This window comes from Cornus florida, unplaced genomic scaffold (genome assembly GCF_030987335.1).
Source record: "Cornus florida cultivar Cherokee Brave unplaced genomic scaffold, ASM3098733v1 CherokeeBrave_3.0.0_Hap2_Chr10, whole genome shotgun sequence".
NCBI lineage: Eukaryota > Viridiplantae > Streptophyta > Magnoliopsida > Cornales > Cornaceae > Cornus > Cornus florida.
In genome coordinates this window covers 25,199,113-25,227,051 of record NW_026775580.1, presented here as the reverse complement: position 1 = coordinate 25,227,051, position 27,939 = coordinate 25,199,113, and the positions used below count along the sequence as shown (strand labels likewise).

At 33.4% G+C, this 27,939-nt stretch overlaps 1 protein-coding gene across 1 annotated transcript; it reads left to right on the top strand.

Annotated features, from left to right (window-relative positions):
- Nucleotides 1-51: 51 nt before the first annotated feature.
- LOC132277442 (protein NRT1/ PTR FAMILY 8.5-like) lies at nt 52-26,680 on the top strand. The gene is made up of 6 exons (XM_059779299.1): nt 52-185; nt 21,517-21,604; nt 21,705-21,816; nt 21,938-22,158; nt 23,717-24,251; nt 25,875-26,680. Exons 1-6 carry the CDS (start codon nt 52-54, stop codon nt 26,678-26,680), a joined length of 1,896 nt encoding a protein of 631 aa, XP_059635282.1.
- Nucleotides 26,681-27,939: the final 1,259 nt, after the last annotated feature.

The following is a 27,939-nucleotide window of genomic DNA, read 5'->3' as shown; positions in this document are numbered from 1 at the left end:
CGATTGTACTTTACTTATTATTAGCATCTCTCTTTTCAGTCGATACGGTATATGACTTATTTCCACCTATGGCTCTGTCCACCAAAATCGACTAGCTTGGCTGGTCAATTGATTGTGCTTGATCCACCACTAGTAGCTGATTTACGGCTAATGGTTGATGCTGATCGGCCAACGGCTGCCCCTAAGTACTGGAGATTGTGGCTAACATTCTCCTGGCAGCTGATTTTTCGTAAATTTCCTGCCATATCGATAATGCCGGCCGATTTCAATATATTGCTTATTTTTTGTTGATAGTGACTGCTACTCTTACCAACTTCGCGGCTAATTGAGTTCATTAGCTACTTGCGGCTGATATTTTGCTAAACTCTTTTGTTGATATCTGCAAGGCTTGCCGATTTTAGTATTGGTTATCGGCTGCCCCACTATGTTTTGGAGGTAGTGGTATAAGAGCAATTAATAGACTTAGATGTCCCAATCCAACATCGCTGCCCTCGGGTTTGGAGGTTCTTCTCTGGGAGGGTTTTCTAGTGTAATCTATGGCTATGGTTGTTTAATAAATGGGTGATACATTATAGGTGGCTGTTGGAAATTCTGAATGGTTGGCTGCGGCTGCTATTCTAGCCAACCATATGGCTGATTGCAATCGGGCCAACCTTGTTGCCGATTGGCCATCGGCTACCCCCCTAATTCTAGGAATGACTAATATATGGGAGCAACTGGTTGATTTACCACCTTTTATACCACTCACCTACCAAGTTGTCTTACATAGATTACTTGTGTGTAGCACTCACCAACTCAAAACCCTCGCCTATAAATAGGACCTTTTAAATTGTTCATCAATGCAATTAAATACAATGTACAGTTCTAATACATCTATCAAACAAAAGAGGGAGAAAAAGAACAACTAAAGGGGTGTTACAGTTGCAGAGTAGATCAGCTCATCTTTCCATGGTTGATGTTCTGCTAATGGAAACATCATATTACAATTTAATTAGTTGTTTCAACTTTCACCACCAAATCAAGAGACTAGTAAAGTTTTAGTCAATTAAAAGATAATAATTTTGATGAAGTGTTTGCCAAATTTTGTCTTGTGGCAACTAAGACCTTACCAGTGGACTCTTTGGAGTCTTCATAGTTTTCATTAAGTCAGCTCTCCAATAACATGTTTAAGTGCACCACTGTATTGTGTTTTACCCTTTTTGCTCATCTGATCATTGAACTTTGGTTCTTAGTGTTCTCCATCTTTTCACATTCAACAACTCTGACTTCTTCTAGAAACCATCTCTAAGACCATAAAAATTCCAAATCATTCTTGCACTGACAAAAAGCTTAGTGAGGTCCAATTGAATTTTCACTATTAATATCATGTTTTCGCGGTAGTTAGAGTAATTCTATAGTCAATTGATCAATGCTTAATTTTGTAACTTTTGATAGTAAGTTTATTTGATTTAATGTTTTTCATTGAGTTGGATACATATGACACTTAGAATTACTTCTTTGATGTTATTATGCCTTTCATGAATCGGATACATAAGATGCTTACAAATTTACTTCTTTAAGCGAAGAAGAATCTATCTTTGAATATTTCACAAGTCCCTTATTGCTAAATCTTAAGAAAACATTAGATTGGTTTCTAGTTTGGTACTCTAAATTTGAGAATTAGTAAATGAATAATTAGAAGATTATAAATTTAATGATGATGGACTCCGATACCTTAGTTATGTATTTTTCTTTGTTAGTTGTTTAGTTTAAATTCCTTTTTCAATCAACAGACCTTGTTAACTAGATTGGTTTTTGTTGGCACCAAAACTTGGCAGCCACTTCAGCAGTGACGTGGACCAGTGAGGAGCTGACAAGTGTGCAATAGGATTCTAAGGGAAGTCAGCCAATAGAGAGACAAAAGGAGAAAATTTAAGAATTCAGTGACCTCACCCAATAAGGTTGTTGCTGAAATCTTGGTAATTAATATTTGAATTAATTCAAATATGTTATTTGAAAAGGAAAGACTTAGAGATTTAGTTACAACAAATAACTAAATCTCTATGAGGTAGGAATTAGTTGAAGAAGAAAATTAAATCCCTATGAAATAGGAATTCTAAAAGGAGGAGGCAGCCACGTGAGTATATGGGTCAAGGCTATAAGTGGTTATTAAGCCGTTTAAGGGAAGTATTTCAGCCAACCTTAAAGAAAGAAGTTGCTAAAAATCAGCAACTTTCCAGCAACTTTCTAGCAACGTTTTGGCGATACCTCGGCAACTTACATGTGATTAAATCAAGAAAGGTTGATTTAGCAGAGATTCTCTACTGGAGCAAAACAAAAAGAGAAGCATAATAACAATGGGAATTGACTCAGTTCAAATTACGAAGAGAAAGAATCAAGGGCGCAGAGATATTTTAGCAAGAAATAATTAGAAATTGGCTGATTTAGAACTTCTATAAATAGAAGTATTATAGACTATTCCAATTTGTCCAACACCACCCACAAATCAGCATGAATCAAAAATTCATCAAATGACTCAACGTCATCTTTATCTTCAATTCATTTGTCCAAATGGCAAATTTCATTCGAAGAAACTAAGTTCGAGTAACTTATTCTTCTTTTGCAATGCTTAATTATGCTATTTACAAATTAATCTTTGTTTTATGCAACGGATTCAATGACAAATCTTTGATCAGATTCATGTCATTTTAATTCGGCCTATTCTTTTCAGTCCATTTCATTTCAGCCATCTTTATTTCAAAGTCAATTTAAATTCAGCCTGTTCATTTAAATTACTTTACTTTTCATCGCATTTTTTACTTCTTTTAACACATTAGATAAAAAGTCCTTGTTACAAACAAGGCATAAAAGAACCTTACTGGGAGTTCTTACTAGTCTCTCTCCCACACATTCGCCTGAGAGTTCGAAAAAAAGGATAGGCTGGTGTTCGAATTTACAATTTTGAGTGTTTTGTACAAATACTCTGGCACGCCCGCAAAGAGTCCATCGACCGACGTAAAATCGCGCGAACAATTTTAAATTAATTTATATTGACATTAGGTTTTTTAGCAAAGCATTCCTTTGGTTCAATCTCGTTCTTGCATGTCTGTGCTTCAACAGACTCGTGTGATTGCGAGTAATTTAAAAATAAAAAAAATAAATAAAAAAAAAAAAAAAAAAAAAAAACCTCATCTATCTAAAAACATACTAAAACTATTTCTTATTTTGGTTATTTATTTATTTCTTTCTAAATTTGGGATGTTCATATACTTTTGCGAGAGGAAGAGTGGTATTTGGCTAGCAAATCTGGGGATAGAAGGATTGACACTTCAAATTATGTGGTTAAAGTAATGGATTGAGCAAACTGGGACAGTTATGCAGAGACATGAATATAGAGGATGGAGATGCAAAAATAAAAAATAAAAAATGTTTAATTAAAGTAGACAAAGAGGTCGCAATGTGTGCACAACTTGCACTTTGTAGATCACGTTCAGGCAATTAGTTTGATTCATATATTGTTGTGTGGCTGTACCCTGTTGTCAATTCGAAATATATGGAAATTGCATAAATGATGACAACAGTTTTATTTATTTTTAAATAATAATAGAAAGAATAAGGAAAATAAATAAATAACGACCATACAAGCTTTGAATGCAAACTAGCCCAACTAATTTTCCTTTTTGTCCATAAATCAAGTACTTAGGACTAACAACATATTCAAATATATGCTTAGGTTCAGTTTGTTTCAATGTAAAATATTTTTTTAAAAAAATAAATATATTTTTTTATGAAAAATGTTTTTATTTATTATTTTTTGGTGTTTGACAAAGATGTCGAGGTTGAGGTCGAGTCCATCAAGTGGAGAGTGTAAAATATTTTGCCGAAAATTGATGAATAAGTTACTTTTGTTAAATTTTAATTTTTTTTCATTAAATATTTTATGAAAATCAAATCCAAAAATTATTTTTCAAAAAATATTTTACGCTAAAACAAACAAAGCTATAATATCACTTGTTTTATAGGCCAACCCAACAAGCATGCGGGCCAAGGCTAGGATGCAAGCCCAAATTTACATTCAGTATACCAGAAGAACTTCTAAATGGATGGTTGACAAAAAAAAATAAATAAATAAATAAAAAAAGAAGAAGAAGAAGAAGAAGAAGAAGAAGAAATGGTTTTTTATTAACATTCATGTTATGTGATTATCATTCCACTATGATGGTAAACAATTGTCTATCTATTCATTATATTTTTATTTAGGAGGCCATCTCCATGTTTCGCATGCAAGCCAAAAGAATGTTGGAAATTTGGAATTTGCTTTGTTTATTCATTCTTTTATGATTTTCTTGTCTTATAAAATGTTTGGTTTGTTCAAATCATTTTCTAACTATGTATTTGTTTGTGATGGTTGCTCGACTTTTTATTTTTATTTATTTATTTATTTATTGCCTTAAAGGTTTTCAAATGATATATTGAAGGAAACTATCCGCATATATTAAAAGATTGTTGTCACAGGTGACAATTACAGTAATTCACGATTTTAACGGCTAACATATTTATTACGACTAATGAATTGCGTCCAAAACTTTATCCTACCTATCAGAAATGTCACAAGTTTAGTGGTTGAGAAAATCAAACTATATGAGGAAAATGCCTTTTGAGAAAATACTCTACATTTAGATTTATTGTATTTTAAAAAAAAATTACCAAAAAATTTCAATTTTTATATTTTTATTATTATAATCACTTTTATAAATATCTTTTAAGAAAGTACCTACAAACACGTTTTTGAATAATATTTATATATTTTGAATCTTAAAATAATATTATTGGTAATTATCAACCTAATGATTAATACATCAGTTGTAAAAATTTCAATTAAATAACCACAATAACTTTACTTCACTTGTCTGTTTGCTACCAATGAATGATATAAGAATGTTAAGATGCCAATGTTATCGACTTTGATGGGTGTTTGGTCAATTTTATGATTTACATTTGTAGCTTATTTCTTTCTATATATATATATATTTTTAAAATATGCGTTTTAGACTAATTTATCAGCAACTAGTTTAAAAATTTATATTACATGTTCATGGCCGGAATTGAAACTTGATGAAATATAAAATGGTGGATGTACTCTTTATTGGAAACAATTAGCAACAAGAATTTCAATGAGAACAATTCTAGATTCAAATCATGTGTTCGCCAGATATATTATCATATATATACAGCTCAAAGAAAAACTTCATTAAACTAAATGAATAAATTAAAACAAGTTCGCAACTTGCCCCTACTATAATAAGCTAGATAATCAATTCCACACACAACTGGATATGTTCAATTAATTACTATTTAAAAATAAAATAAAATTAATATGTCCGACAAATGAAAAAAACCTGTGTTCTGCTCTCATATCAACAACTTCACCATGTATCCATAAGTCTATCAAACAAGAAGAACAGACCACACAACTTTTAAGTATTGTTTACATTATAGACCAACTAATTTTCCTTTTTGTCTACAACTTGCGTGTTAGGAAGCACAAGTACAAATATAGAATATGAATACGACACAATACAGGTGTAACGATAATTAAGTTTCTTTCACAACATGCAAAACAAGTATCCTTATTCATCATTTAATAAAAATTGAACATTTCTTAACCGTTATATTATGTTATTATTGTTGAAAAAATAGTATTTTAATGTTCAAAATTGTTAAAAATGTGTTATGAAGTTTCTTAAAAGTGTCGAATATACAATCAAAATACTTAACAAGTATCTAAGAAGTATCAGATACGTGTTAGAAATTAAAAATATATATTTTAAAAATATGGATACGTTTAAAAAGTAGTGGACACGTATTCACAAGTATCCGTAACATATCGATATCTGACACGTGTCTGATACTAATACGTTACTCTCCTAGAAATATCTGTACTTCCTCATTTGTGCTGTTAGAATTAGCATACGCAAATATATAAATAGAGAAATGATTTATTGAAGCAAAATATTATTCACACCAAGTATGATGACTATTCAATGTGATTGTTATATTTTTATTTCATCGTTCGATATGTTTGGTCTTAGAGAAAATTTCTTGCAAGAAATCATTACGCTTATATTTTTCATAATCATTGTTATTATTCTATATTCGATGCTTCAACAGACCACCCTAACAAGCATATGGGCCTTGTCGGCCCATGGATTCTACAGCCTGTTTCAATAGCCCAAATTTTCAACCTTATATAAAAACAACTTATAAATTAAAAAGAGTAGGATAGTTTAATTAAAATGAATCATAATATATTACTCATCATCATGGCATGCGACTATGATTCTGTTACTATAGTAAATAATTGTCTATTCATTAAAATTTTATTTTAAAGGCCATTTTCATGTTGCTCATATTAATAACATTGTTGATTCATTTCATTTGTGTTTTTTTGAATTTATAAATATTTGATATATTCATATCGTATTATGTAATTTTGTGTGCAAATAACATCTCTTCCTTTCAGAAAACCACCCATGTAGTTTAAAAAATGTGCAAATAGGTAATGTGCAAATAAGACCTATTGTTAGATTGCAATTAACAGAAGGGTAAAAAGATGAAAATGCCCATTACTTTATGAAGTATTATAAAATAAAATAAAAATCTTAAAAGAAAAAGGACAAATAAAAAAGGTCACTTTTTATTTATTTCTTTATTTCTTTTACAAGCCTAACTATATGTTTGCAATTAATCACCTATTAGCATAATATTTTAGAACACAACAACTAACCTTAATAGTATATCAACATCAAAATAAATCTCCAATATAGAAAAAAAAAAAAAAAAAACAAAAAAATATGTATATTAAATTAAATTTAACATTATCATCACTAGTAAAATATACACTTTTCTTGTTTTTTTTTTTTTTTTTTTTCACATAATTTTACATTCTAGTATTAAGAAGAACTTCTAAATGAATAGTAGATTAAAAAATTAAAAAAATAAATTAAAAAAAAAAAAGAAAAAAGAAAAGAGAAAAGAGAGAGAGAATAGTAGGGAGGTTTAATAAAAAAATAACAGAGTCATGTTATGTGATTATCATTCCATTATGATGGTAAACAATTGTCGGTCTATTCATTATATTTTTATATTCATGCATGACAAAAGAATGTTGGAAATTGCCTTGTTGATTCATTCTTTGTGATTTTCTTGTCTTATAAAATGTTTGATTTGTTCCACATTTTCTTAAGACACAGAACTATGTATATGTTTGTAATGGTTGTTAGACATTTTTTTTCTTCTTTTTATCTTAAAGATTTATTTTGAATTTTAAAATGATATATTAGAGGAAACTATCAATATCTATTGTAAGATTAGTGTCACATATAACTTGTGTCATAAATGTCACAAGCGACTGTTGGCGTTAGGGCTGCAAGTTGGGCTGGCCCAATCTAGCCCAGTCCCAACCCAACCTTAACCCGAATCGGGTTGGGTTGGGTCAACCCGAATTGTACCTAACATGGGTTATAGTCAAAACCCAGCCCAAATATTTTCGGGCCGGTCGGGTCGATTTGACGGGTTGAGTTTTAAAATTTTATTTATATATATATTTTTTTCGAAAATATATATATTATATAGATATATATCTATATATATAGATATATCTATATATTATTAAAAAACAAAAAAAATTTAGGGCAAATCATTTCAGCCTCCCCAATTGTCCAGTCTCATTCTCAACTCTCTCTCTCTCTCCCTCTCAACTTCAAACTACAAAATCTACAAGAATCAGAAGTTCAAAACCCATATATTTCAGATCTGTCTGCAAGAATCAAAAGTTCAAAACTCATATATTTCAGATCATTTCAGATTGTTCAAAAAATCAAAACCCATATGTTTCAGTTTCCATCGCCGGCTGTTCCAGTTCGGGTTCGCCGTTCGCAAGCTTCAGCCGCTATCTCTCAACTCTCAAGCTTGCCCCCCTTTCTCTCAACTCTCAAGCTTGCTCCCCTCTCTCTCTCTGCAACTGCTAACTTGTATATATGGGTTTTGTTTTTATTTTTGGAAGTGACAGCGGCGGCGGTGGATCGGCTGAGGGACGGCTAGAGAAAAGAGAAAGAAGAAAGAAAAGAAGAGAGAGAGAAAGAGAAAGAAGAGAAAAAAAAAAAAAAATTCTGGCAGAGAGAGAGAAAGAGAAAGAAAAAGAGAAAGAAGAGAGAGGAGAGAGAAAAAAAATTTCGGGGAAGAGAGAGAAAAGAGAAAGAAGAGAGAGGGGAGAAAAAAAATAAAAATAAAAATAAAAAATAATAAAATAATAATAATAATTTTGGGTTTTGGGTTGGGTTCGGGTTGAGCCCAAGCCCAACCCGAATTGTCTGAGTTTTGATTAAACCCAACCCGAACATGAACCCGATTTGTGAATTGTGTGTCCAAATTTCAAAATTCCTAGGTTGGGGTTGGGTTGGGCTGGGCTAGCCTATCCAACTTGCAGCCCTAGTTGGCGTCAAAACATGGAAGCCATCTCAGATGATGACGTAGACAAATTAAAGAGAGATCAGAGATCATTGGCCTGCGCTATAATATTAGCTACTTTGTCAGCAGAAAATAGTAAATTGATTTAGTAAATTGATTATACGTGGGTTGCTATTATCTTGGAGATGTGGCTGCAGATATACAAAGGATTTGTTCCACTTATGGAAGGAAAGTTTTGATCAAGTCAAAAAGGGAGCTCATTTAGCAACTAAAAGGTGAAAGAAAATTAACCGTGGCCTAACGGTATCAGCCTCTTACTTTTCAAAGGAAGTTTAGAGATTTCACCCTCAAAAGAGACATAAGTTCAGAGATTCCACCCTCAAAAGAGATGTGTGTGAATACTAACTAAAAAAAAAAAAAAAAAGTGAAAGAAAGTAATTATATAAAGGGGAGATTTTGCCGCAAATAATAAGGAAAATAAGGTGATTCAAAATTCTATAAATAGAAGAGTTGTATTCTATTCAAGTCTTTCAGTATTGCATTGGCTAAGTAACACAAGACCAAAGGCTCACTAAGTCTAGCTTTCAACCTAGAGATCAGAGGTAAGGGGAACAAAATTAATCGAATGAATGAGAAAAAAACAGAATTAATTCTACTTGATTTTGATTTCCAATATTTGGTTGAAGCCCAGATGAGGAACTCAGGCCAACTAGAAAACATGGAAACCACATCAGAAGCTTTGGTTGAAATTGCAGATAATATTGGTAGATTATGGACACTTTAAAATAACTGATCCTGAGATCGATTTAGCATCAACATAGCACAACACAAACATTTAGTTCGAGTTAGAAACTTTAAAGTTGGGTTAGTATAATTTTCTTGCATTGCTAGCCAAAGTACGAAGCAATGTTTGGGTAACAAATTAATGACTCAACGTCAATCTATCTTCAGTTATGTTCAAACCTAATCCTAGTGATTAATGTTTTTATATTGTTATGTTAGTCTCCGATGACTACTTGTCTTTCCATGCAAAACAATCTCTAATGAAATAAATTTCCTTTCAGTATGGAATTTGTTTTACCTCATTAAATGTCCATTCCCTTTTCTGACATTTAATTCCATATAAACATAGCTGGAAGTTCTTCCCATCATCTCTACCACACAATTGCCTGAAGTCAGCCACCAATCTAAAAGGGATAGTTGGTGTTCATAATTTTGAGTTATAGATACTCTGGCACACCCGTAAATTCAATCAGCCATATGAGCCAAAATTAAGCGTGAACATAAATTGGCACGCCCAGTGAGACCACCACCAGGGCTGTGAAGAATCTATAATGCCTCGGTAGAGAAATTCTAAGGCTGTTGCCACTGACGATGATCTAAAAGAAAAGCATTAGCCAACTCAAGCGGATAGTTTTACATTAGGCCTTGTGGAAGAACTAGCAATACGATCAGAAGTATCAATGGTGCAAACGTAGGTGAGATTGTTGGTTAAAGCAATGGGGAGAATGAGTGTATGTCATAGTGATTTGCACGAAACTAAATCTCAACTTTCAGCATCAATGATAAATAGGACAGCTCAGGCTGGTAGTTTTACAATCCAGAATCAGTTTATCAGTCGATCTCGACGCAAGTTGTCCAGCCTTCAAAACTGAAGTACTCTAAAAGTCAGAAGTTGTAAGAATGTAGAAAGACCAATAATGTGGACCACTATATGTAGACAGGATGTTAAAAAATTTCAATTTATCCCCAAAATAGCATTAATTACATATACATGATGTAAAAATCCATTAACAACTATCATAGGATACTATACTAGCTTCATAGCCATAAAATCATTACTAACAACACATACTCTCAACTATACCATTTAAGCTCAGAAAAATAGCAAATTTTTTAAAAAGTGCGGAATTTTTTTTTTTTTCCCTAGTTGGAACTCACACACATTGCCTTCACTGAGGTTCGAACCCTTAACCTCCCTTTGGGAAGTAGGAGCCTTATACCGCTAGGCCACAGGCCTGTTGGTAACAAAGTGTAGAATTAATCAACCAAATTAAAATTATATTTCCTTACCCCCAAACGTGAACCGAACATTGTCCTTAATGTGCAATGAGAACAAAACTAAAGTAAGGGTTAGAACAATATTACCATAGAAGTGATGGATGTCAAAATCGAACCGTCCAAAACATATGCAATTGGGGTGAAAATCACCTCCGGTCAAACAGTGTGCCATTTCACCATTTTGGAATAAGTGGAGGAGAATTGGCCACATCAATTAAAAATCTTAGGTAACTAAATTTTCACCACCTATGTATTTTATATATAAAAGCTTTAAATGTTGTATTCCATATATATAAACACATTTAAATATTGTATCCAAAATACGCTCGTCTTCTTCCAAAATGTCGTCTTCTTCCTTTCTCTCTCTAAAAGCTTCATCAACTTCCATTAATGGACTCTCCAAGGACTCATAGTAACTTTTGAACTTCAAAGCTTCATTTCAAAACCCAAACACACTCCAAAAATCCATGTAATTTCATTAGAGTATTATGCAGAAACTCCAGAGTATCATTCATAGATCTAAGTTTTATTCATGTAAATCTTGATTTTTGGTCTGTTTTTTCTTATCTGATTAAAGAGTACAAACATCACTGGTTCGCATTCTTTATAGTAGAATTTTATTGGGATTTTGCGTATAACATAAGCATGAAATATAGTTAGTACTGCTTGGAATACAAAATACGTATTACTTGGGATGTTAAGTAGGATTATGTTGGGATGTTACGTACAACTTATACTGACTTAAATTACAAACTGTTGGGATGTTATGTGCAAATAACCTATTAGGATTATGTTGGGATGTTGTGTACAACTTATATTGACTTAAATCAAATTGTTTGGGAAGTTATGCAGGATACAAATAATTAAACAAAAAATCATGCCAGTCCTGATGTTGTTCTGTTCCAATATTGCTATGTTAATTTGGAATAAAATAACCTGATATACGAAGAAAGGGAAGTAAAAATTTATGGAAACAAATGAATAGAGAAATAGATCTGAGAAATTTATGAAAACAAATGAATTGGGAAATAGATGTGTGATTTGTTTGTAATTCGTTTTGGAAACAAATCAAAGAGAATTATAGAGATTTGAAAGAAGAAGAAGAAAATAACAAAAAAACGATCTCTTTCTCTCTCTAACTTTCTCTTTCTGAAACCTCTCTGAAACCTTTGGCAAATCTAAGCAAAGACTATAAATACCTTGCACAGTCCAAATGCAGCCTAAAAACCATCAATACGCAATTCTGGGTGAGAGTAGGCTCTCACAAATTGAGAGCCTGCTCCATTAGCATGGGAGCCGACTCCCTAACTTTGGGAGTAGGCTCTATGGAGCTAGGAGCGGCTCAACACTCCTTGGAGCTGGCTCCAGTGATGAGGGAGATGGCTCCCTTCTTTTAGGATCCTGCTCTCTCACTCCTTGAGCCGTTCTGCGTTTTCTGCTTCGTCTTCCTCACCTCCGGCGATACCCAGGGCTCTGAAATTCTTTTAACACTTGTTATAGTGTTCAATTAATGTCCCAGATTATTTATAAGACATCATTATGCATTAACAACATCAATTACACAAGGCTTAAAAGCATATATAGAAAGATACAATTAAACGCTTAAATAATTTTCAAAACGGTTTAATTCAACGAAGCAAATTACAGTTTAAACATGCATCACAGATATGTTTTAGCATTAATTAAACCCCTAGAGTCTACCTAGGCATGCATAGAACACGGGTTTAAGGGAAAGAGTTAGAATAGAGACTTGTCTCTGATTTCAGTTTAGAAATCTTAAATCATCGTCTCTAGCAACTCCATTGACCTTAGTTGCTTTTATCGACCTCTGCTGCTCCTAGTTTAACCCACGAGCATGCGTCAACGATTCTTCCTTGATTCAGCCCTTGACCCTAACCAAAACCCTAACTTTTCTCTCTCTGTTCTCTCTCAAACCACTCTGCTCTTTCTCTCAGCCTTCACTGTTCGTAAGTAGAGTTCTAAAAACCCTTGCAGACTATTAAACTGTTATATTTATATAGGCCTCAATGAAAACCTAATTATAATTCCCCACTCAACCTAAGTCGACTAAACTAAATCCCATGATTTCATAAATAAAAACAAAACCCTAATGTAATCCAACTAATGCAGTTACATAATTAAACAATTACTTAAATGAATGAAAATAATAATCATACAATTAATTCAATTAAAGAAAAAGCAAACTACAATTAAATAACCAATTAAATTAAACAATTCATTTAAACAAATAATTAAATTAAATAATTTATTTAAATAGCATAATTCACAATTAATTCAAATAAACAAGCAAATAAACCATTAAATCATTAAAAATGCCATTAAACACTTAATTAAAATATCAGGACTATCCTTTTAAAATTAGGGGTATTACTTTAGGCAACTTTTTATCTTCTCTACGAGACAATATACTCGTTATTTGCCTAACTTGAGCTTCCAGCTTAGCTATAGCTTGAGAGTGAGAGTGGAGTAGTTGGGTATTCGCTTTAAGATCAGTAAGAGCGATTAATACTTGGTCTTCGAAAGTAGAATTTCTTGGAGGGGGAGGAAGAGGAGCTTGATTAGCTTGATTCCTAAATTGAGGTGGACGGTAGACAAAAGATTTATTGAAAGAATTATTTGGAGGCTAAGGATTAGATTGATTTTGGTATTGTCCTTGAGATTATGGAACAGTATTGCCTTGGCTTTGATTCCGCCATGATAGATTGGGATGATCTCTCCAACTAGGATTATAAGTATTAGAATATGGATTATAACCTGGTCTGGATAATGTGGCATTGGCTTGTTCTTGGGTTATTTTATAAGATTGTACCATGAGTGGACAACTTTTAGTAAGATGAGATGGATTGGAGCAAACATAACACACCTCTTTTGGTAAAGAAGGGTGTTGAGCAGAGATAGGAACATAGCCTGCTAATAAGACTTGGTCAAACTTTCGGTTCAACGTTTCTATTTGAGTTGCAAGCTCTTGAGTTTTCTTGACCTTATACAAACTTTCGACCTTATGGATACCAGGAGTGGACCTAGACCTAGAAGAAGAAACATGTTGTACAAAATTTTCACTTAGGGCCTCAAATTGTTTACAAACATTATCTGCACTCTTATGAAGAAACGTACCATTACTAGAAGCATCTACAATGTTCCTGTGTGGCTCAGCTAAACCATCATAAAAGATTTGCACAAATGTTATTTAGAAATATCATGGTATGGACACTTTCTCAGAAGATATATATCATTGTATCTCTCCCAAGCATCATAGAGTTGTTCACTCGGGATTTAGGAGAACGCCATGATTTCTCTTCTCGTTTGAGTGATTTTACCCACAGTGTAGTATTTCTTTAAGAATTCTTGTTGCATTTTGTCCCAAGTTCCAATGGAATTATTTGGAAGGGAATGCAACCATGTTCTAGCTTTATCCTTGAGAGAGAATTGGAAGAGTTTCATCCTAAAAATATCATTAGATAAAGTGGACAATTTGGTAGTTAAACACAATTCTAGGAACTCATCTAAGTGCTTATATGGATCTTCAGTAGCAAACCCATGGAAAGAATGAAGCATTTGGATCATGGCTAGTTTGATCTCAAAATAGGATACATTAGCGTCCGAGAATTGAAAGCATGAGGGAGAAGTATAGGAAATTGGAATGTAATGATGCCTCAAAGGTGTAGGAGTAGCTACAGGTGGTACATCAACTCCCAATGGATTATCACCATTATTGTTAGCCATGTTTGGATTAGAGGATTCTCCTAACAAGTTAGAATTCTTTTTAGGTTTTCTAATTTGCCTAAGAGTTTTCTCAATTTCTGGGTCATATTCAAGTAAAGGGTATGACAAGGAACGGTGACCCAACATGCACTAAGTTCAATGGTAACAATTAAAAGAAAATTTTCAAGCAAATAAATAAATTAACAAAGACCCACAGAAGGTCCTAAAACTGTAGCTTCTTTTCTTTCAGCTTCTTCGCCCTTGCTCCTAAATTCCTGCACTTAAAAAGAAAAAGAAATAAGATGAGAAAATAGAGAGTCCTGAACTACAAATAAAAGTAGAATTAATCTTAAACTCAATAAAATCCGTTACACAGTCCCCGGCAACGGCGCCAAAAATTGATGTATCTATTTTTTCAATTATAAAAGATCACTCGTAATAGAACGAATTCTTCGCATGATATGGCTACAAGAAGAGCAAGTAATTAGGGGATGTATTACCAAATATATTGTCAAAATTCCTAGAATTACTCCCTCTCCGACTTCGAATCCGATTGTGGCTCCAGCTCCAATTGCCAATCATTGTTCCCACCCACACCCACAGACACGAATCCATGAGCAAAGACATTAAGGCTGATAATGTTGACGCCTTGTAAGAGTAGTCGTCACGTCAAAATTGGGTGTTTTTCACTGTTGACAGATTCCTTCTGGGTTTGGAAAAAGAGATAATTGTAGACAGGTGCGTGGGCTTACAAACATGTATAAATAATAATGTATTATTATTATATAAGGGCATTGCTGACCTTTTATGTGTCAAAAAATGTTTCTAGGAAAGGTCAGAGCAATAGTAAACCCGGTCGCTCTACCGAGAGATTTGCCGAAACCTCAAGGAAATGTGATGTAATGACCCGGTCATTTTCTCTCCTTTCTTTTTCTTAAATTTTACGGATAAATTTTTTCCGTTTAATTTTCTTTTTCGAGTTCTATTTCTCATCACTGGGTGTCGTCTTGAGTGCTTGGAAATGATTTTTGAGACTCTTTCGCTCGGATTGACAGCTTCCTTTAAGGATCCAGTCATTTCCGCATTTTCACTTTTTGGAAATTATTCATTTTTTGTCCTTTTCCCTATTTTGTCTTTTTCCCGTTTGTCACTTTTTGGCACAACCTCACTTTTTATGCTCGGAGTTGGTTTTTGATTTCACGTACCTTTATCCTAAGTGATTTCCACAAAATACGTATTTTTACCTTTGTAGGAAAATACTCTAGTTGCTCCCGGTGTCCATAGGGGTATGGATGCACAGTTCTTCAGAAACTTTTTCTTTTCTTGGGGTGTTTTTCATAAATATCTTTTGAAGATATTTTATTTCAGGGGTTTTTAAGAAAATATTTTTGGAAGATATTTTTATTCTGGGTCATTAGTGCAATTAACACTTTTTGGAGGGGCCATTGTGCAATTAACAAAAGTTATTACAAAATATCCCGTTTTGAGCCTGGATCCTCGTACGGGATTCATTTTCACATTTCGTCGAGTTGTGTACTCTTAGAATTTCCTCCCGGATGTTTTCCCCAGTTTTAGGGATTTCTGACCCCAATTGCCGCTGAACTTGTTCGAAGCATGTCTCTCTGCTCAGGACTCAGTTTTTGAAGCCATTTCTTTCGTTATTCATATTTTCTCATTTCGATTCTTTTTCGTTCACAGAGTTTTTTCATTTGAGCGCGTTTGCTCAAATTTCACTTTTCCGGAACAGGCAGGACCCTTTCAGGGTACTTTTAGGGTTTTAGTATAAATAGGGGGTTATAAAATTAAAAAGTCATCTTCCCTTCTCTTCATGGACATCTAGCAGCATCCATGGCAGCCCAAAGAGGGCTGCCACCTTTCTTCTCTCAATTAAACCTTCTTCCCTCTTAAATTTTGCCGTAGTGCCTTAGCGTTTATCGTAGGCCTTGATGACACGCATCTTTCTCCCTTATTAGAAACCATTTCCAATCATTTTTTAGTTCAGGTTTCAAGTTCAGGTTTGGATTTTCATGGTACCTTAAAGGTTAAAATTGCTACCCTTGTTGTCTCCGACATAACTTAGGAGTATCGTCAGATTTAGAGCACTTTTCTTTTGGTGGGGATTTGAGATTTTCATCTCAAATCGAGGTAGGGGGTGTTATAGTTTATATTCTTGATGTATTGCATACTATTTATGCTTATACGACTCATTTACATGTCTTTGTATTAAATCTAGAGATTTTATTATTTATTTTTTCTTGTGTGAGATTTGATTTTTCCGGTTGGTTATAACTTGGTTTAAACATGTGGCATGACATTAAATTACCCCTTGATATATTCATTGACATATATTAAATTGAGAGCATTTGGACAAGTATTGAAGTTTTTATTTAATATTTTTCTTGAATGAAAATTTAATTCATTTGGCCTTATCTAGCTTGAAATCAAATGAAAATTTAATTCATATAGCCTTATCTAGCTTGAAATCAATATGTGATATCATATTATATTAGACTCTAGCATACTCTTTAACATATGTGAATTTGAGAGTGTTTGAAGATGTTTTAAAATCTAGAGATAATTAATTAATTTGATTAATTAATTTTTTTCCAAGTGCACTATTCACTTCATTGGAATTTCGACTTGATATTATTGATGTGTATGCCATATACTTTCACATATATTAAATCGGGAATATTTGATTAGGTTTTGAAACCTTTCATTTATTATTTTTCTTGTATGAAAGTTTAATTATCATGATTGTAGCGTACAAGAAAATCACTTGTATTATGCTATTAAATCAAGTATTGGCATATTTTATAACATACTTAAATTTGAGAGCATTTGGAGGAGTTTAAAAATCTAGAGATTTTAATTAAAAGAATTAATTAAAATCTATTTAATAGTTCAATTGGCTGAGTTAAGTTTTAACTTGATATTTGTAATGACTAGGACTTGTTAACTTGCATATATTAATTTGGGACCATTTGAAGTTGCTTTAGAACCTTAGAATTTACATTAGCATGATTTAATTAAATTTTTGAATAGATATCGGTGATGACCGTGCTATGTCCTTTAACATGTATTGATTTGAGGTTATTTGTAATTGATTTGGAATCTAGAGAATTTAATTATTTTTATTTAATTAAATTCTATCTAATTACTCCATGGATTTAATTGTGTTTTGGAAGTTGTTTCTATGTTTAAATCATGGACTTGGACTTGTTGTACATTCACTTGGTTACATTTTGAGCATTAGATAACATTGTTGTTATATTTAGATTCATGAGTTTATGTTTTCAATATTGAGTAACATTGTTATAACGTGTAACCAATCGCACACTGAAGATTCGACATTTGTCATGCCATAGTAGTTGTGGACTTAGAGCATGTATTGTATGTGTTTCCAAATTTGGTTGTGCATGGTAGATAGTTGATTATCTTGTATATATATGTTAATATATACGTTGTTGCACAACTTGTTAATTTTGAAAACTTGGGGATGTCGTTGTATGACTACGATTAGGACATGGTTCTAGTACGGGGGATTGTCCCTCTACAAGTCTAGTGCGCACATAGTGAGGTTACCCGTGGGCTAGTAACCCTAAAGTAACTATGGTGTTGGTCTAATCCGGCGTGATGTCCGAGTATCCACTTTGTTTGATTTCGCATTTCATTTCAAGTTGATAACTAGATGATATCGTAACTTGTTGTTCCTTATTTGATTTCCCATTTTAAGTTTCAAGATGTTTACTTTGAGAAATCATGCTTTATGCGTTGTATTGAAAGTTCCAATGTTGGTTAAATTGCATCGATATTGTAATTTGTGTTTTATTATTCTAATGTACCTTAGGAATGATTATATAGATTCAATTGGAATATAGACGTTACGTGGCATGATCCACTTTAGTTGTTTTTGTATTCTAGATTTCAAGTTGATAACTTTGAGAATCTATGTCTTGTTGCGTTGTATAGTATGCTTCTATATCGTTTAGTTGTATAAATATTGTAGTTTATGTTAGAAATGCTCTAAGGTAGCTTAGGACACTCCCTGAGTCTCACTTTGACATAAACGTCAGGTGGCATGAGCCCTCTTGAATTGTTTCACCTAAAGGTGATAATATTGTAAAATGCTAGGTCTATGCATGCTCATCTCCTATGAGTAGCTTTATGTTACTCACCCCAAAGTTATCGGGGCATTTTTCAGGTACGAAGACTTGGTTCGTGATGCTCATCATACTTTGGATGACTTGTAACTTTTAAGTTTCCATTTCATGCAAATGTTAACATGAAATGTCATTTTGTAGCCTTAGATGTCTAAACTTGTATCTTTGATTCCATATATGTAATGTGTACATAAGTATACCTTTTACGATGTATTTGACTTGTGTGAGATAAGGCCAGAGGCCAATGACATTTATATTGCATCTTATGTAATTCTTGATTTCATGAAATGTTATGAAAATATTGAAAATTCATAAGTCATTACTTCATTACTTTTGCATCGGGTGTGGGAATTTCGCTTTTATTCTTTCATAGGGTCTCATTAAATATGTATGAAGTGTGACCAAGGGTCAAACGGTAATTTGACTCCATTTCATATTTTTGGATTTCAAATATTCCATTTCAAGTCCATTTTTCTCATATTTGGCCGTCGGGGGGTCGGATTTTGAGTCGGGGCTTCTCGGGAGCCGCGGAGTATTCCTGTGCCCTTAAAATCATTTATTACACTTGCGTGCACATTCGTTTCAACCTAGAAATGCATTTAGGGTCAAATGCATACTTGGTGTAAAGTTGCACTTTTTGAGTTTTTAAGCCTTTTATGATCGAGGGGTATTTTGGCCATTTCACAGTGTGGGTTTTTTTCATTTTCTCACACATGATCAGGTAGAAAATTTGATTTTGGTAGGGGTTTCTTCTTCGTATTTTTTCAAAAAAATTCGTTTGATAGCCCGTTTCTGCTCTCAGATGTCGACAGTTGCTGTAGCAATTCTTTTTGGCCCTCTTGACCTCTTCTGATCTAGGGGCATTTTAGGTATTTTACAGTGAGTTTTTTTCATTTTCTTTCACACTGTCGGTTAGAAAACTCGATTTTAGGGGGGGGTTTCTTCTTTGTGTTTTTCCAGAAAGTCGTTTCGGATCTCGTTTTGGCTCTCAGTTCTGGCTGAGCCTTTTTTTTTTTTTTCCCCTAGCATGTCAAGATGCTCGTGGGGTGCTCGTCTCGACGTCGTGACGTCGATTCTTGTTTTCGCTCATTCTCCTTCATCCGGACTCCAAATCCGGGTACAATTGAGTGAACTTTTTTTTTGAAATTGACTAATTTTTTGCTGTCTTTCCAACGGTGTGCTTGATTGTACCCGGATCTTCCTGAATAATTATCAGTTTACCCTTTTAGCCTTAAGTGCTCGTTTTTCTTTGTCATGCCGTTTCTCCTTTGTCCGGACTCCGAATCATGCGATTCTTGAGTCCATCTTGATTAGTTTTTCATTTTCTTTCCAGCGGTGTACTCGGTGGCACCCGAATCCATATTTTCAGAAATGACTATTTTGCCCTTGGGGCTATTTTTGTCCGGTTTTTCTTGCTTTCCGCTTCCGCTACTTTCTTTTGAATTCCATGACTTCATGGGAAGTCACGGATGTATCTCGGGAATGATATACATTCTAGGGACGTCATTTCAATGTAAAATGACTATTTTGGCCCTAGGTGCTAAATTGTTATTTTTTCGATCTTTTGCTTCCGCGTTAGTTCTCATTGAGTTCCACAACTTCATGGAAGGTCATCAAAGTGTCTTAGAGGTGTGTTATGCCTTGGGAGACCGCTGTCTTATTTCTTACTTCTGCTTTTGGATCCGCTATCGGGTCAATTTTTGGTTCATCACAGGATGCACTAGCTTGAAAACCAGGGTCGTCACATGTGATGTAATTTATCTTTGTTATAATTAAGGACATTGTTGACCTTTCACATTTAAAATTGTCTAAAAATATTTTTAGAAAAAGTTAGATTAATAAACCTCAACTCCACCGATATGAAATTTGCCGAAGGCAAGTCCTTGTTATAATTGAGTACACGTCACTCCATGCAAATACAGTTCTCTGGCCTTCTAATTTATAGCTCGTTGTGACTATAACTTATGTGGTATAAACTGTACAGTTTTTACTCCCTAATTAAGCTCTGATAAGCTGTAATTGCTAAATAAAAACATTCGATATATGGATTCAACTTCAAGGCCAACACACATATAAATGTATGCAGATATAGGTCTGATAGTAATTATACAGAAAGATGAAATAAACACCATAAAACTTTACTAATTAAGAGGGGGCTCCTCAAAGACTCTCTTGCTAGGTATGTACCATTTCTATTATTTTACAGTTCCCATTTATTAATTTCACCAATGATGAAATATTGTAAATTCATTTTGTTTTGTGGGAAAATTTATTCCCAGGATATTAACAATCACAATCGGATTTAAATATTCACCAATAAAAGAAAAGAAAAAAAAAAAAAAGAACAAGAAGTAAAATTAAGCAGTTTAACTAATTGAAGAAGTTATTCAATTGAAAGATAAATGCCTGCAAAATGACATTCAATTATGTTCTTTCATATATAGACCACTTAAAATGGTCATTATATAATGAATAATGAATGTTCCACAGGCACAGCGAGCGTTGGTAAGGATCTGGGAGGTAAGTTCTTGATATTTCGCTTTCGAATTACACTTGTGACTTGAATGGTGTGTGTGTGTTGTGGGGTCGATATACATATTTATATATATATATATATATATATATATATATATATATAATGAATAATGAATGGAAAAGATTGTTCCTTTATTTGAAAACAAATAATTAAGGTGTGATATATTGTTTCATTTAGATTATTTTTATTATTATTATTTTTCAACAACTCTAAATATTAGATGATTATATCCACAATTTTTTTTTTTTGCTGTTTGTGTATCATACCGAGCTTATAAAGAAAGGAAGAAAAAGATGCACACACTTAATTGCATGATACCTGTGCATGCCTTATTAAAAATACTATCCAACCATCATATCACTACTTTAATTGGGGTTTATAACTACAATTAAACTTTACCTTATTATAAAAGATTCTATCTCTTTCAAGATTTTTATTTAATTAATTAATTTAGTCGAAGAAGCTAGGAATCGGAGATCTTTTTCCATAGTGACAATTTATATTATTGGGTACCTCCGGAGTAGCCAGTTATTCTCTCTCCAGCACTGACTAGTAATCAACTATTTAATCTGTTTTCATGAATAGATACAGGGACCTCCAGGTAGATCAGCTGTGTGAGGATCTTATTTCGATCAAGTCACCAGTATTGGATGGAATCATGAATAACAAGAAGGTAAAACTAATTGAAATATATATGCCACCAAATGTCATATATATATATATATATATCTTTCAAGATATATGTATCAACTGATAAAGGGTTGGTTTTGTAGAATGAAGACGAATCAATTACAAATCTTGTCAACAATGGTTGTACTGATTATAAAGGGAGAGTTGCAGAGAAGCACAGCACCGGAGGATGGAAGGCCGCGCCATTCATCATAGGTCTCTCTTTTTATTTTCTTCTTAGGTTTAAAAATCTTGTCAAATTAACTATAAATGTGTGTGTATATATATATATATATATGAATGGTAATGGTTAATGGTGAATGTTAGTGTGTTCCAGTGAGTGAAATGGCGGAGAAGATGGCGGGTTTCGCAGTTGGGGTGAACAGTACAGCTTTCTGGACAATGGTGATGCACTATTCACTCCCTGATGCAGTTTCTAACGCATCTGTATTCAATGGATTCTTTGCATTTGCCTTCACAATCATCGGAGCATACCTGGCTGATGCTTTTCTCGGCCGCTTCAAAATCATCTTGTATTTCTCTATTATCCATGCGTTGGTAAGAAGCACCAAAACATCACTCCAATTTTATATTTATATGTAGAGCTATAAGTATATAAACACACGGCAAATAAGACCCCACTCTTTATACTTTGGGTATATAATTCTCTTAAAATTTTAAAAATATTGTAAAATCGGGTTTTTCGACTGTGAACAGTTCCAATTTTCTATCGCCTCTCTCCAACTTCATTTTTTGAGATTGAATTTGTTGTTCCGTGTCGGGTCGTACACTATAGGGTTAACAAATCATGTGTCTTGCACATGACTAATTAATTATTTTAAATATCAAAAATGCCCTTGACTGTATTTATTATTATTATTTTTAATTGAATTTTTACAATAATTGAATTTTGTTGACTATTTTTTACTATTTTAATACCGAAAATGCCCTTCTTAATTTGTTTAAGAAATGTCATAATAATCATTTTATATTATTTGAATTTTTACTATTTTTATTTCAATTGTAGAAAGGACATTTTAGTAGTTATATGAGTTATATGTATACTATAAGATTGTTAAATGCCCGCCCTTATATATATATGTGGGAATTTTTCATAATTTCAGTGGAGGCAATTTCAAAAATTTTTAGATATAAATACAAAAAAAGTATAAATTTAGAGATATAAAATGTAAAAATAAAAAATTTCAGATTCAGGCTTGCCCAAGTCTCCCACCAAATCGATGATTCAACGAGGGGGGGATTTCGAGTATTTTAAAACTTCTCGTCTTATATACTATAAGATTGTTAAATGCCCGCCCTTACATATATATGTGGGAATTTTTCATAATTTCAGTGGAGGCAATTTCAAAAATTTTTAGATATAAATACAAAAAAAGTATAAATTTAGAGATATAAAATGTAAAAATAAAAAATTTCAGATTCAGGCTTGCCCAAGTCTCCCACCAAATCGATGATTCAACGAGGGGGGGATTTCGAGTATTTTAAAACTTCTCGTCTCGAGAAGTTTTAAAATACTCGAGAAGTTTTAAAATACTCGAAATCCCCCCCTCGTTGAATCATCGATTTGGTGGGAGACTTGGGCAAGCCTGAATCTGAAATTTTTTATTTTTACATTTTATATCTCTAAATTTATACTTTTTTTGTATTTATATCTAAAAATTTTTGAAATTGCCTCCACGGAAATTATGAAAAATTCCCACTATGTACTATATAAGACGAGAAGTTTTAAAATACTCGAAATCCCCCCCTCGTTGAATCATCGATTTGGTGGGAGACTTGGGTAAGCCTGAATTTGAAATTTTTTATTTTTACATTTTATATCTCTAAATTTATACTTTTTTTGTATTTATATCTAAAAATTTTTGAAATTGCCTCCACTGAAATTATGAAAAAATTCCCACTATGTACATTATTCCTCCACTGAAATTATGAAAAATTCCCACTATGTACATTATTCCTCTCCCCCACCCCCCCCCCCCCCCCATATGAGTTGGCTGGACTTTGGTATGATATCTGGGGATATTGTAAAATTTTTCGTATGGGACAATGACTAATCTCTCTCTTTCTCTGGATATGATTTGACTATATATCTTAGGGAAGCGTCATGTTGGTACTCATACCCATGTTAGATGCATTGCATCCACCTCCATGCAACCCACAAAATGGAGAAGTATGCAGAGAGGCCACAAATTTTCAAGCATTCTTCCTGTATGCGACAACAATTATTTCAACAATAGGAGGCTGCGGTATGAAGCCTTCCATCTCCATCTTCGGGGCGGACCAATTCGACGAGACCGATAAAAAAGAAGTCCAACTGAAGTACTCATACTTCAACTGGTTCTTTTTCTTCATCAACATGGGTGCAGTCATTGCCATCACCCTCCTCGTGCACGTAAGAGAGTACAAAGGTTGGGTCTGGGGGTTTGGAGTTCCGGCTGCAGCGGTCATCTTCTCGGTCTTCCTCTTCGCCTTCGGCTATCGGTTCTACCGTTATAGGAGGCCTCTGGGAAGTGCTCTTGGCAGGTTTTGTCAGGTCATTGTTGCCTCATTTCGGAACCATAAAAATGGGGTCAAAATGGGACCTCATGTAAAGCTCTACGAGGTTAGCACTAAAGAGTCCGATATAAAAGGTACTCGGAAGCTTACACACTCTCAACAATACAAGTTAGTATTCTAACCTAACTTGAAAATATTTATACTACTACTCACTCTTCTTCATCGAAATTTTTTATGTTGTATAACTTGAAAATGTTTAATGCACTTAGTCACTCACAAATACTTACCTTAGTCATCACATTCACTACATGTAACAAAAGTCATCTAACTTATATATACATATATATAATTTTTAATTATCACTTGAATAACTAGAAAGGAAGCTTTTAATTTATTTATTTTTGTGGACAAACATAAATTATTGTCAATTGCAGAAAACATTCATATATTATGCTTACAGTGCATATTGCACCTCTCGATTGTAAAAAAACACCCTAATGTATCAAATTTGTGTAAATAGCTCCTACCAACATATTTAAAGTAGAGTTAGACCAAAATACCCTTACCTTGACATTTTATAAAACAAATATATTAAAAATAACATCATTTTGTAAAATAACTGAAAATAACTTTGTGCAACCAACCGCAAAGGGGTAATATGCTACTAATCTCATAATAGATGGGTGTTATGTGCACATGAAATGCAATATTTATTTATTTATTTTTGAAATTATTGAATTCTTTATAATTGTTACCTTTGGAATTACTGAATTGTGATTCTTTACCAAAATTATTGCACAGAAATGCAATAATAAATAAATTCTTTTTTATTTATAGTCTCAATATATTTATTTTGGCACGATTTTTGTATTTATGCTAGGATTTTTTATGTTGAAGTAAAAAATAATTTCAAATGAAATTGAATTTAAAAATATATATCATAGAAATTTTTTGACAATTTCTACCCGGAATAAATAAATAATTGATTGTTGCATTTCGTGTGCATTAATTTGGTAAAGAATTAATCATAATTCAATAATTCCAAATATATATATATATATATATATATATTGCATTTCATGTGCACATAACACTCCTCTACTATGAGATTAATAGTATATATACTCCATTAGGCATTTTCGGAAGAGTAAAAAGGAAAAACATGTATTACAATACTAATTTATGTCAGATTTTTAATTGAGAGGTGTTTTCACACAATGTGAAAGGAATATGGGTGATTTTTGCACTTTTTTTAAATATTGGGTAAATTTGCTATGCGTAATATACGTTAGAGGTATTTTTTGCACTTGTCCGTGTACAATAGGGTTACTTGCACGTCATAATTGTTCCATACATGATCGTAAAAACTTTCAGTTTACCTTAATATACACGAAATAGATAATTTTTTAAAAGAAACATGTAAAATATCTATGGGGTGTTGTATACTTTTTTTTTTGATAATTTTTGGCATACATATAATGCACAAGACAACTAATACTAATAAAAATTTACAGTCGTTTATAGTGTAATGGTATTAACAGCCTTGACATTTGTGACTATATCTGTATACTTGTGTAATACTGTATTTGATAGCTGACAAACATCACATGCAATGGTGCACACATGTGATACTTGTGTTGTCTGACAACACTCTTGGTGTAGAACCATTATATAAAACCATTACTCACAATTCAAATATATATACATATATATTTTTTTGGCTAGATTCTTGGATAAAGCAGCTGCTATAACAACAGAACAAGAAGCAGCCAACACGAACAACCGGTGGAGGCTGTGCACAGTGACACAAGTTGAAGAGTTCAAATCCTTCATCAGAATCTTCCCAATATGGCTAACAACCATAGTCATCTTCCTTCCCTTCTCTCAGCTCCATGGCTTCTTCCTCGGCCAAGCCATGATCATGAACCGCAAAGTCACCTCACACTACACCATCCCACCAGGAAGCGTCCCCATCTTCGGCCTCCTCAGTGTCTTCGTCATCATCCCCATCTACGACAGACTCTTGGTTCCGCTCCTCCGCAGGCTCACCGGCCAACCCCGAGGCATTACCTCGCTACAGCGTGTATTCGTGGGCCTGGTATTTTCAATCCTCTCCATGGTTGTAGCTGCCATCGTAGAGAAGAAAAGGCGCGACCACCATGACCCATCAACCATGAATGTGTCTTGGTTATACCCTCAGTTCGCCCTAGTAGGTGCTGGTGAAAGTTTCACCTATGTTGGGCTTATGGAGTTCTTCTATGATCAAGCGACCGAGGGCACGAAAAGTGTGACCAATGCCATTTTCTTGACGGAGATATCGCTATCCAATTCATTGGCCTCTCTGCTGGTGAAGATGGTACAGATTTCTACTGGTGGCGAAGAGGGGTGGCTAAGGAATGATCTTAACAAAAGTAGGCTAGATTACTTTTACTGGTTACTAGCTGGAATTGGGATTGTCAACCTTTTTGCATATTTATTTGCTGCTACAACGTATAACGGTAAGAATGGCGCTGTTCTGAGTGTGATAGATGAGTCCTCCTTGGAAGAGATGGACGATCGATAACGGAAGCTAGGTAACTACAAGCTATGTCAAAGTGAGGTTCTATGTGCAGTGATATAGATCCTCACTGCAAAAACATGTATGTGTTTGAATTGTTTATGTTGTCTATGTGCAGTGATAAGATGAACTTCCTTTTTTTATGGCACCTCACTGCAAAAACATGTATGTGTTTGAATTGTTTATGTTGTCTATGTGCAGTGATAAGATGAACTTCCTTTTTTTATGGCACCTCACTGCAAAAACATGTATGTGTTTGAATTGTTTATGTTGTCTATGTGCAGTGATAAGATGAACTTCCTTTTTTTATGGCACTTCTCTTTAAATAATGGTAATCATCTCATAAACATGGATTATTGTATTTACTGAGCATTCCAAGTTTGTTGATACTTGCCAAAACTAGCAAAGAGCAGAGAGAAAAAGGCTTCAATCATTGTAAACTATAATATTTTAATTTAGCAATCATCCTTTCTTGAATATATCTAACCAGTACAAACAGCCTTAAATTTAATCTAGCAATTTCATACTTGCCCGTGCTTCTAGCTTGATACGACATTAAATTTATTTTGGTATCAGAACCTATACTATTTTGTTAAAAGAAATTTATACAAGATCTTTTGTTATAAGAAATCTATAAGTCCATATTAAATTACTGTGTATCACATTTAAATTTTTAAAAAGAATATCATGGATGTATACAATTACAAAATCTTTAAGGTCATTAAAGATCTTATCCATCCCAAAGATGATGAATTCGAACATCACCCACTTCTTAATTCAGAACAGATAGCAGTACAAATAAACTCCTATGATCTTGCTATCCACAGTCTTATTCACCTACAAGACAAAGCTCGCCAGATTCTAAATGGGAGCATTAATGAACCTCCCAGGTCTATGGTTTGTGATGGACGCAGCCTCTTCATCACCAATCTGATGATGTTCTATCCTGAATATTTTGAACATCATATTGATTCTTCTAAAGAATTTCTAAAAGCAATTCTGCAGAATACAATTCATGTGCCTGAAGAAATCATTTCAGGAGCAGACCAAATTAATCTCGATTGATTTTTGCAAACGTATTTTTAGGAAAATCATCTTTACCAACTAACTAGCCAGTCTAAGAAAACAATTTATATGAGTTAAAGAAAAATCTTTTTCCTAGTCAATTGTAAGACATATTTGGATGCAAAGCTTTTTAAGCTCTTCAGTCATGGCTGTGTTTTCAGCTATAAGTGATACTGATGGGACTTTAGGCATTGGCAATA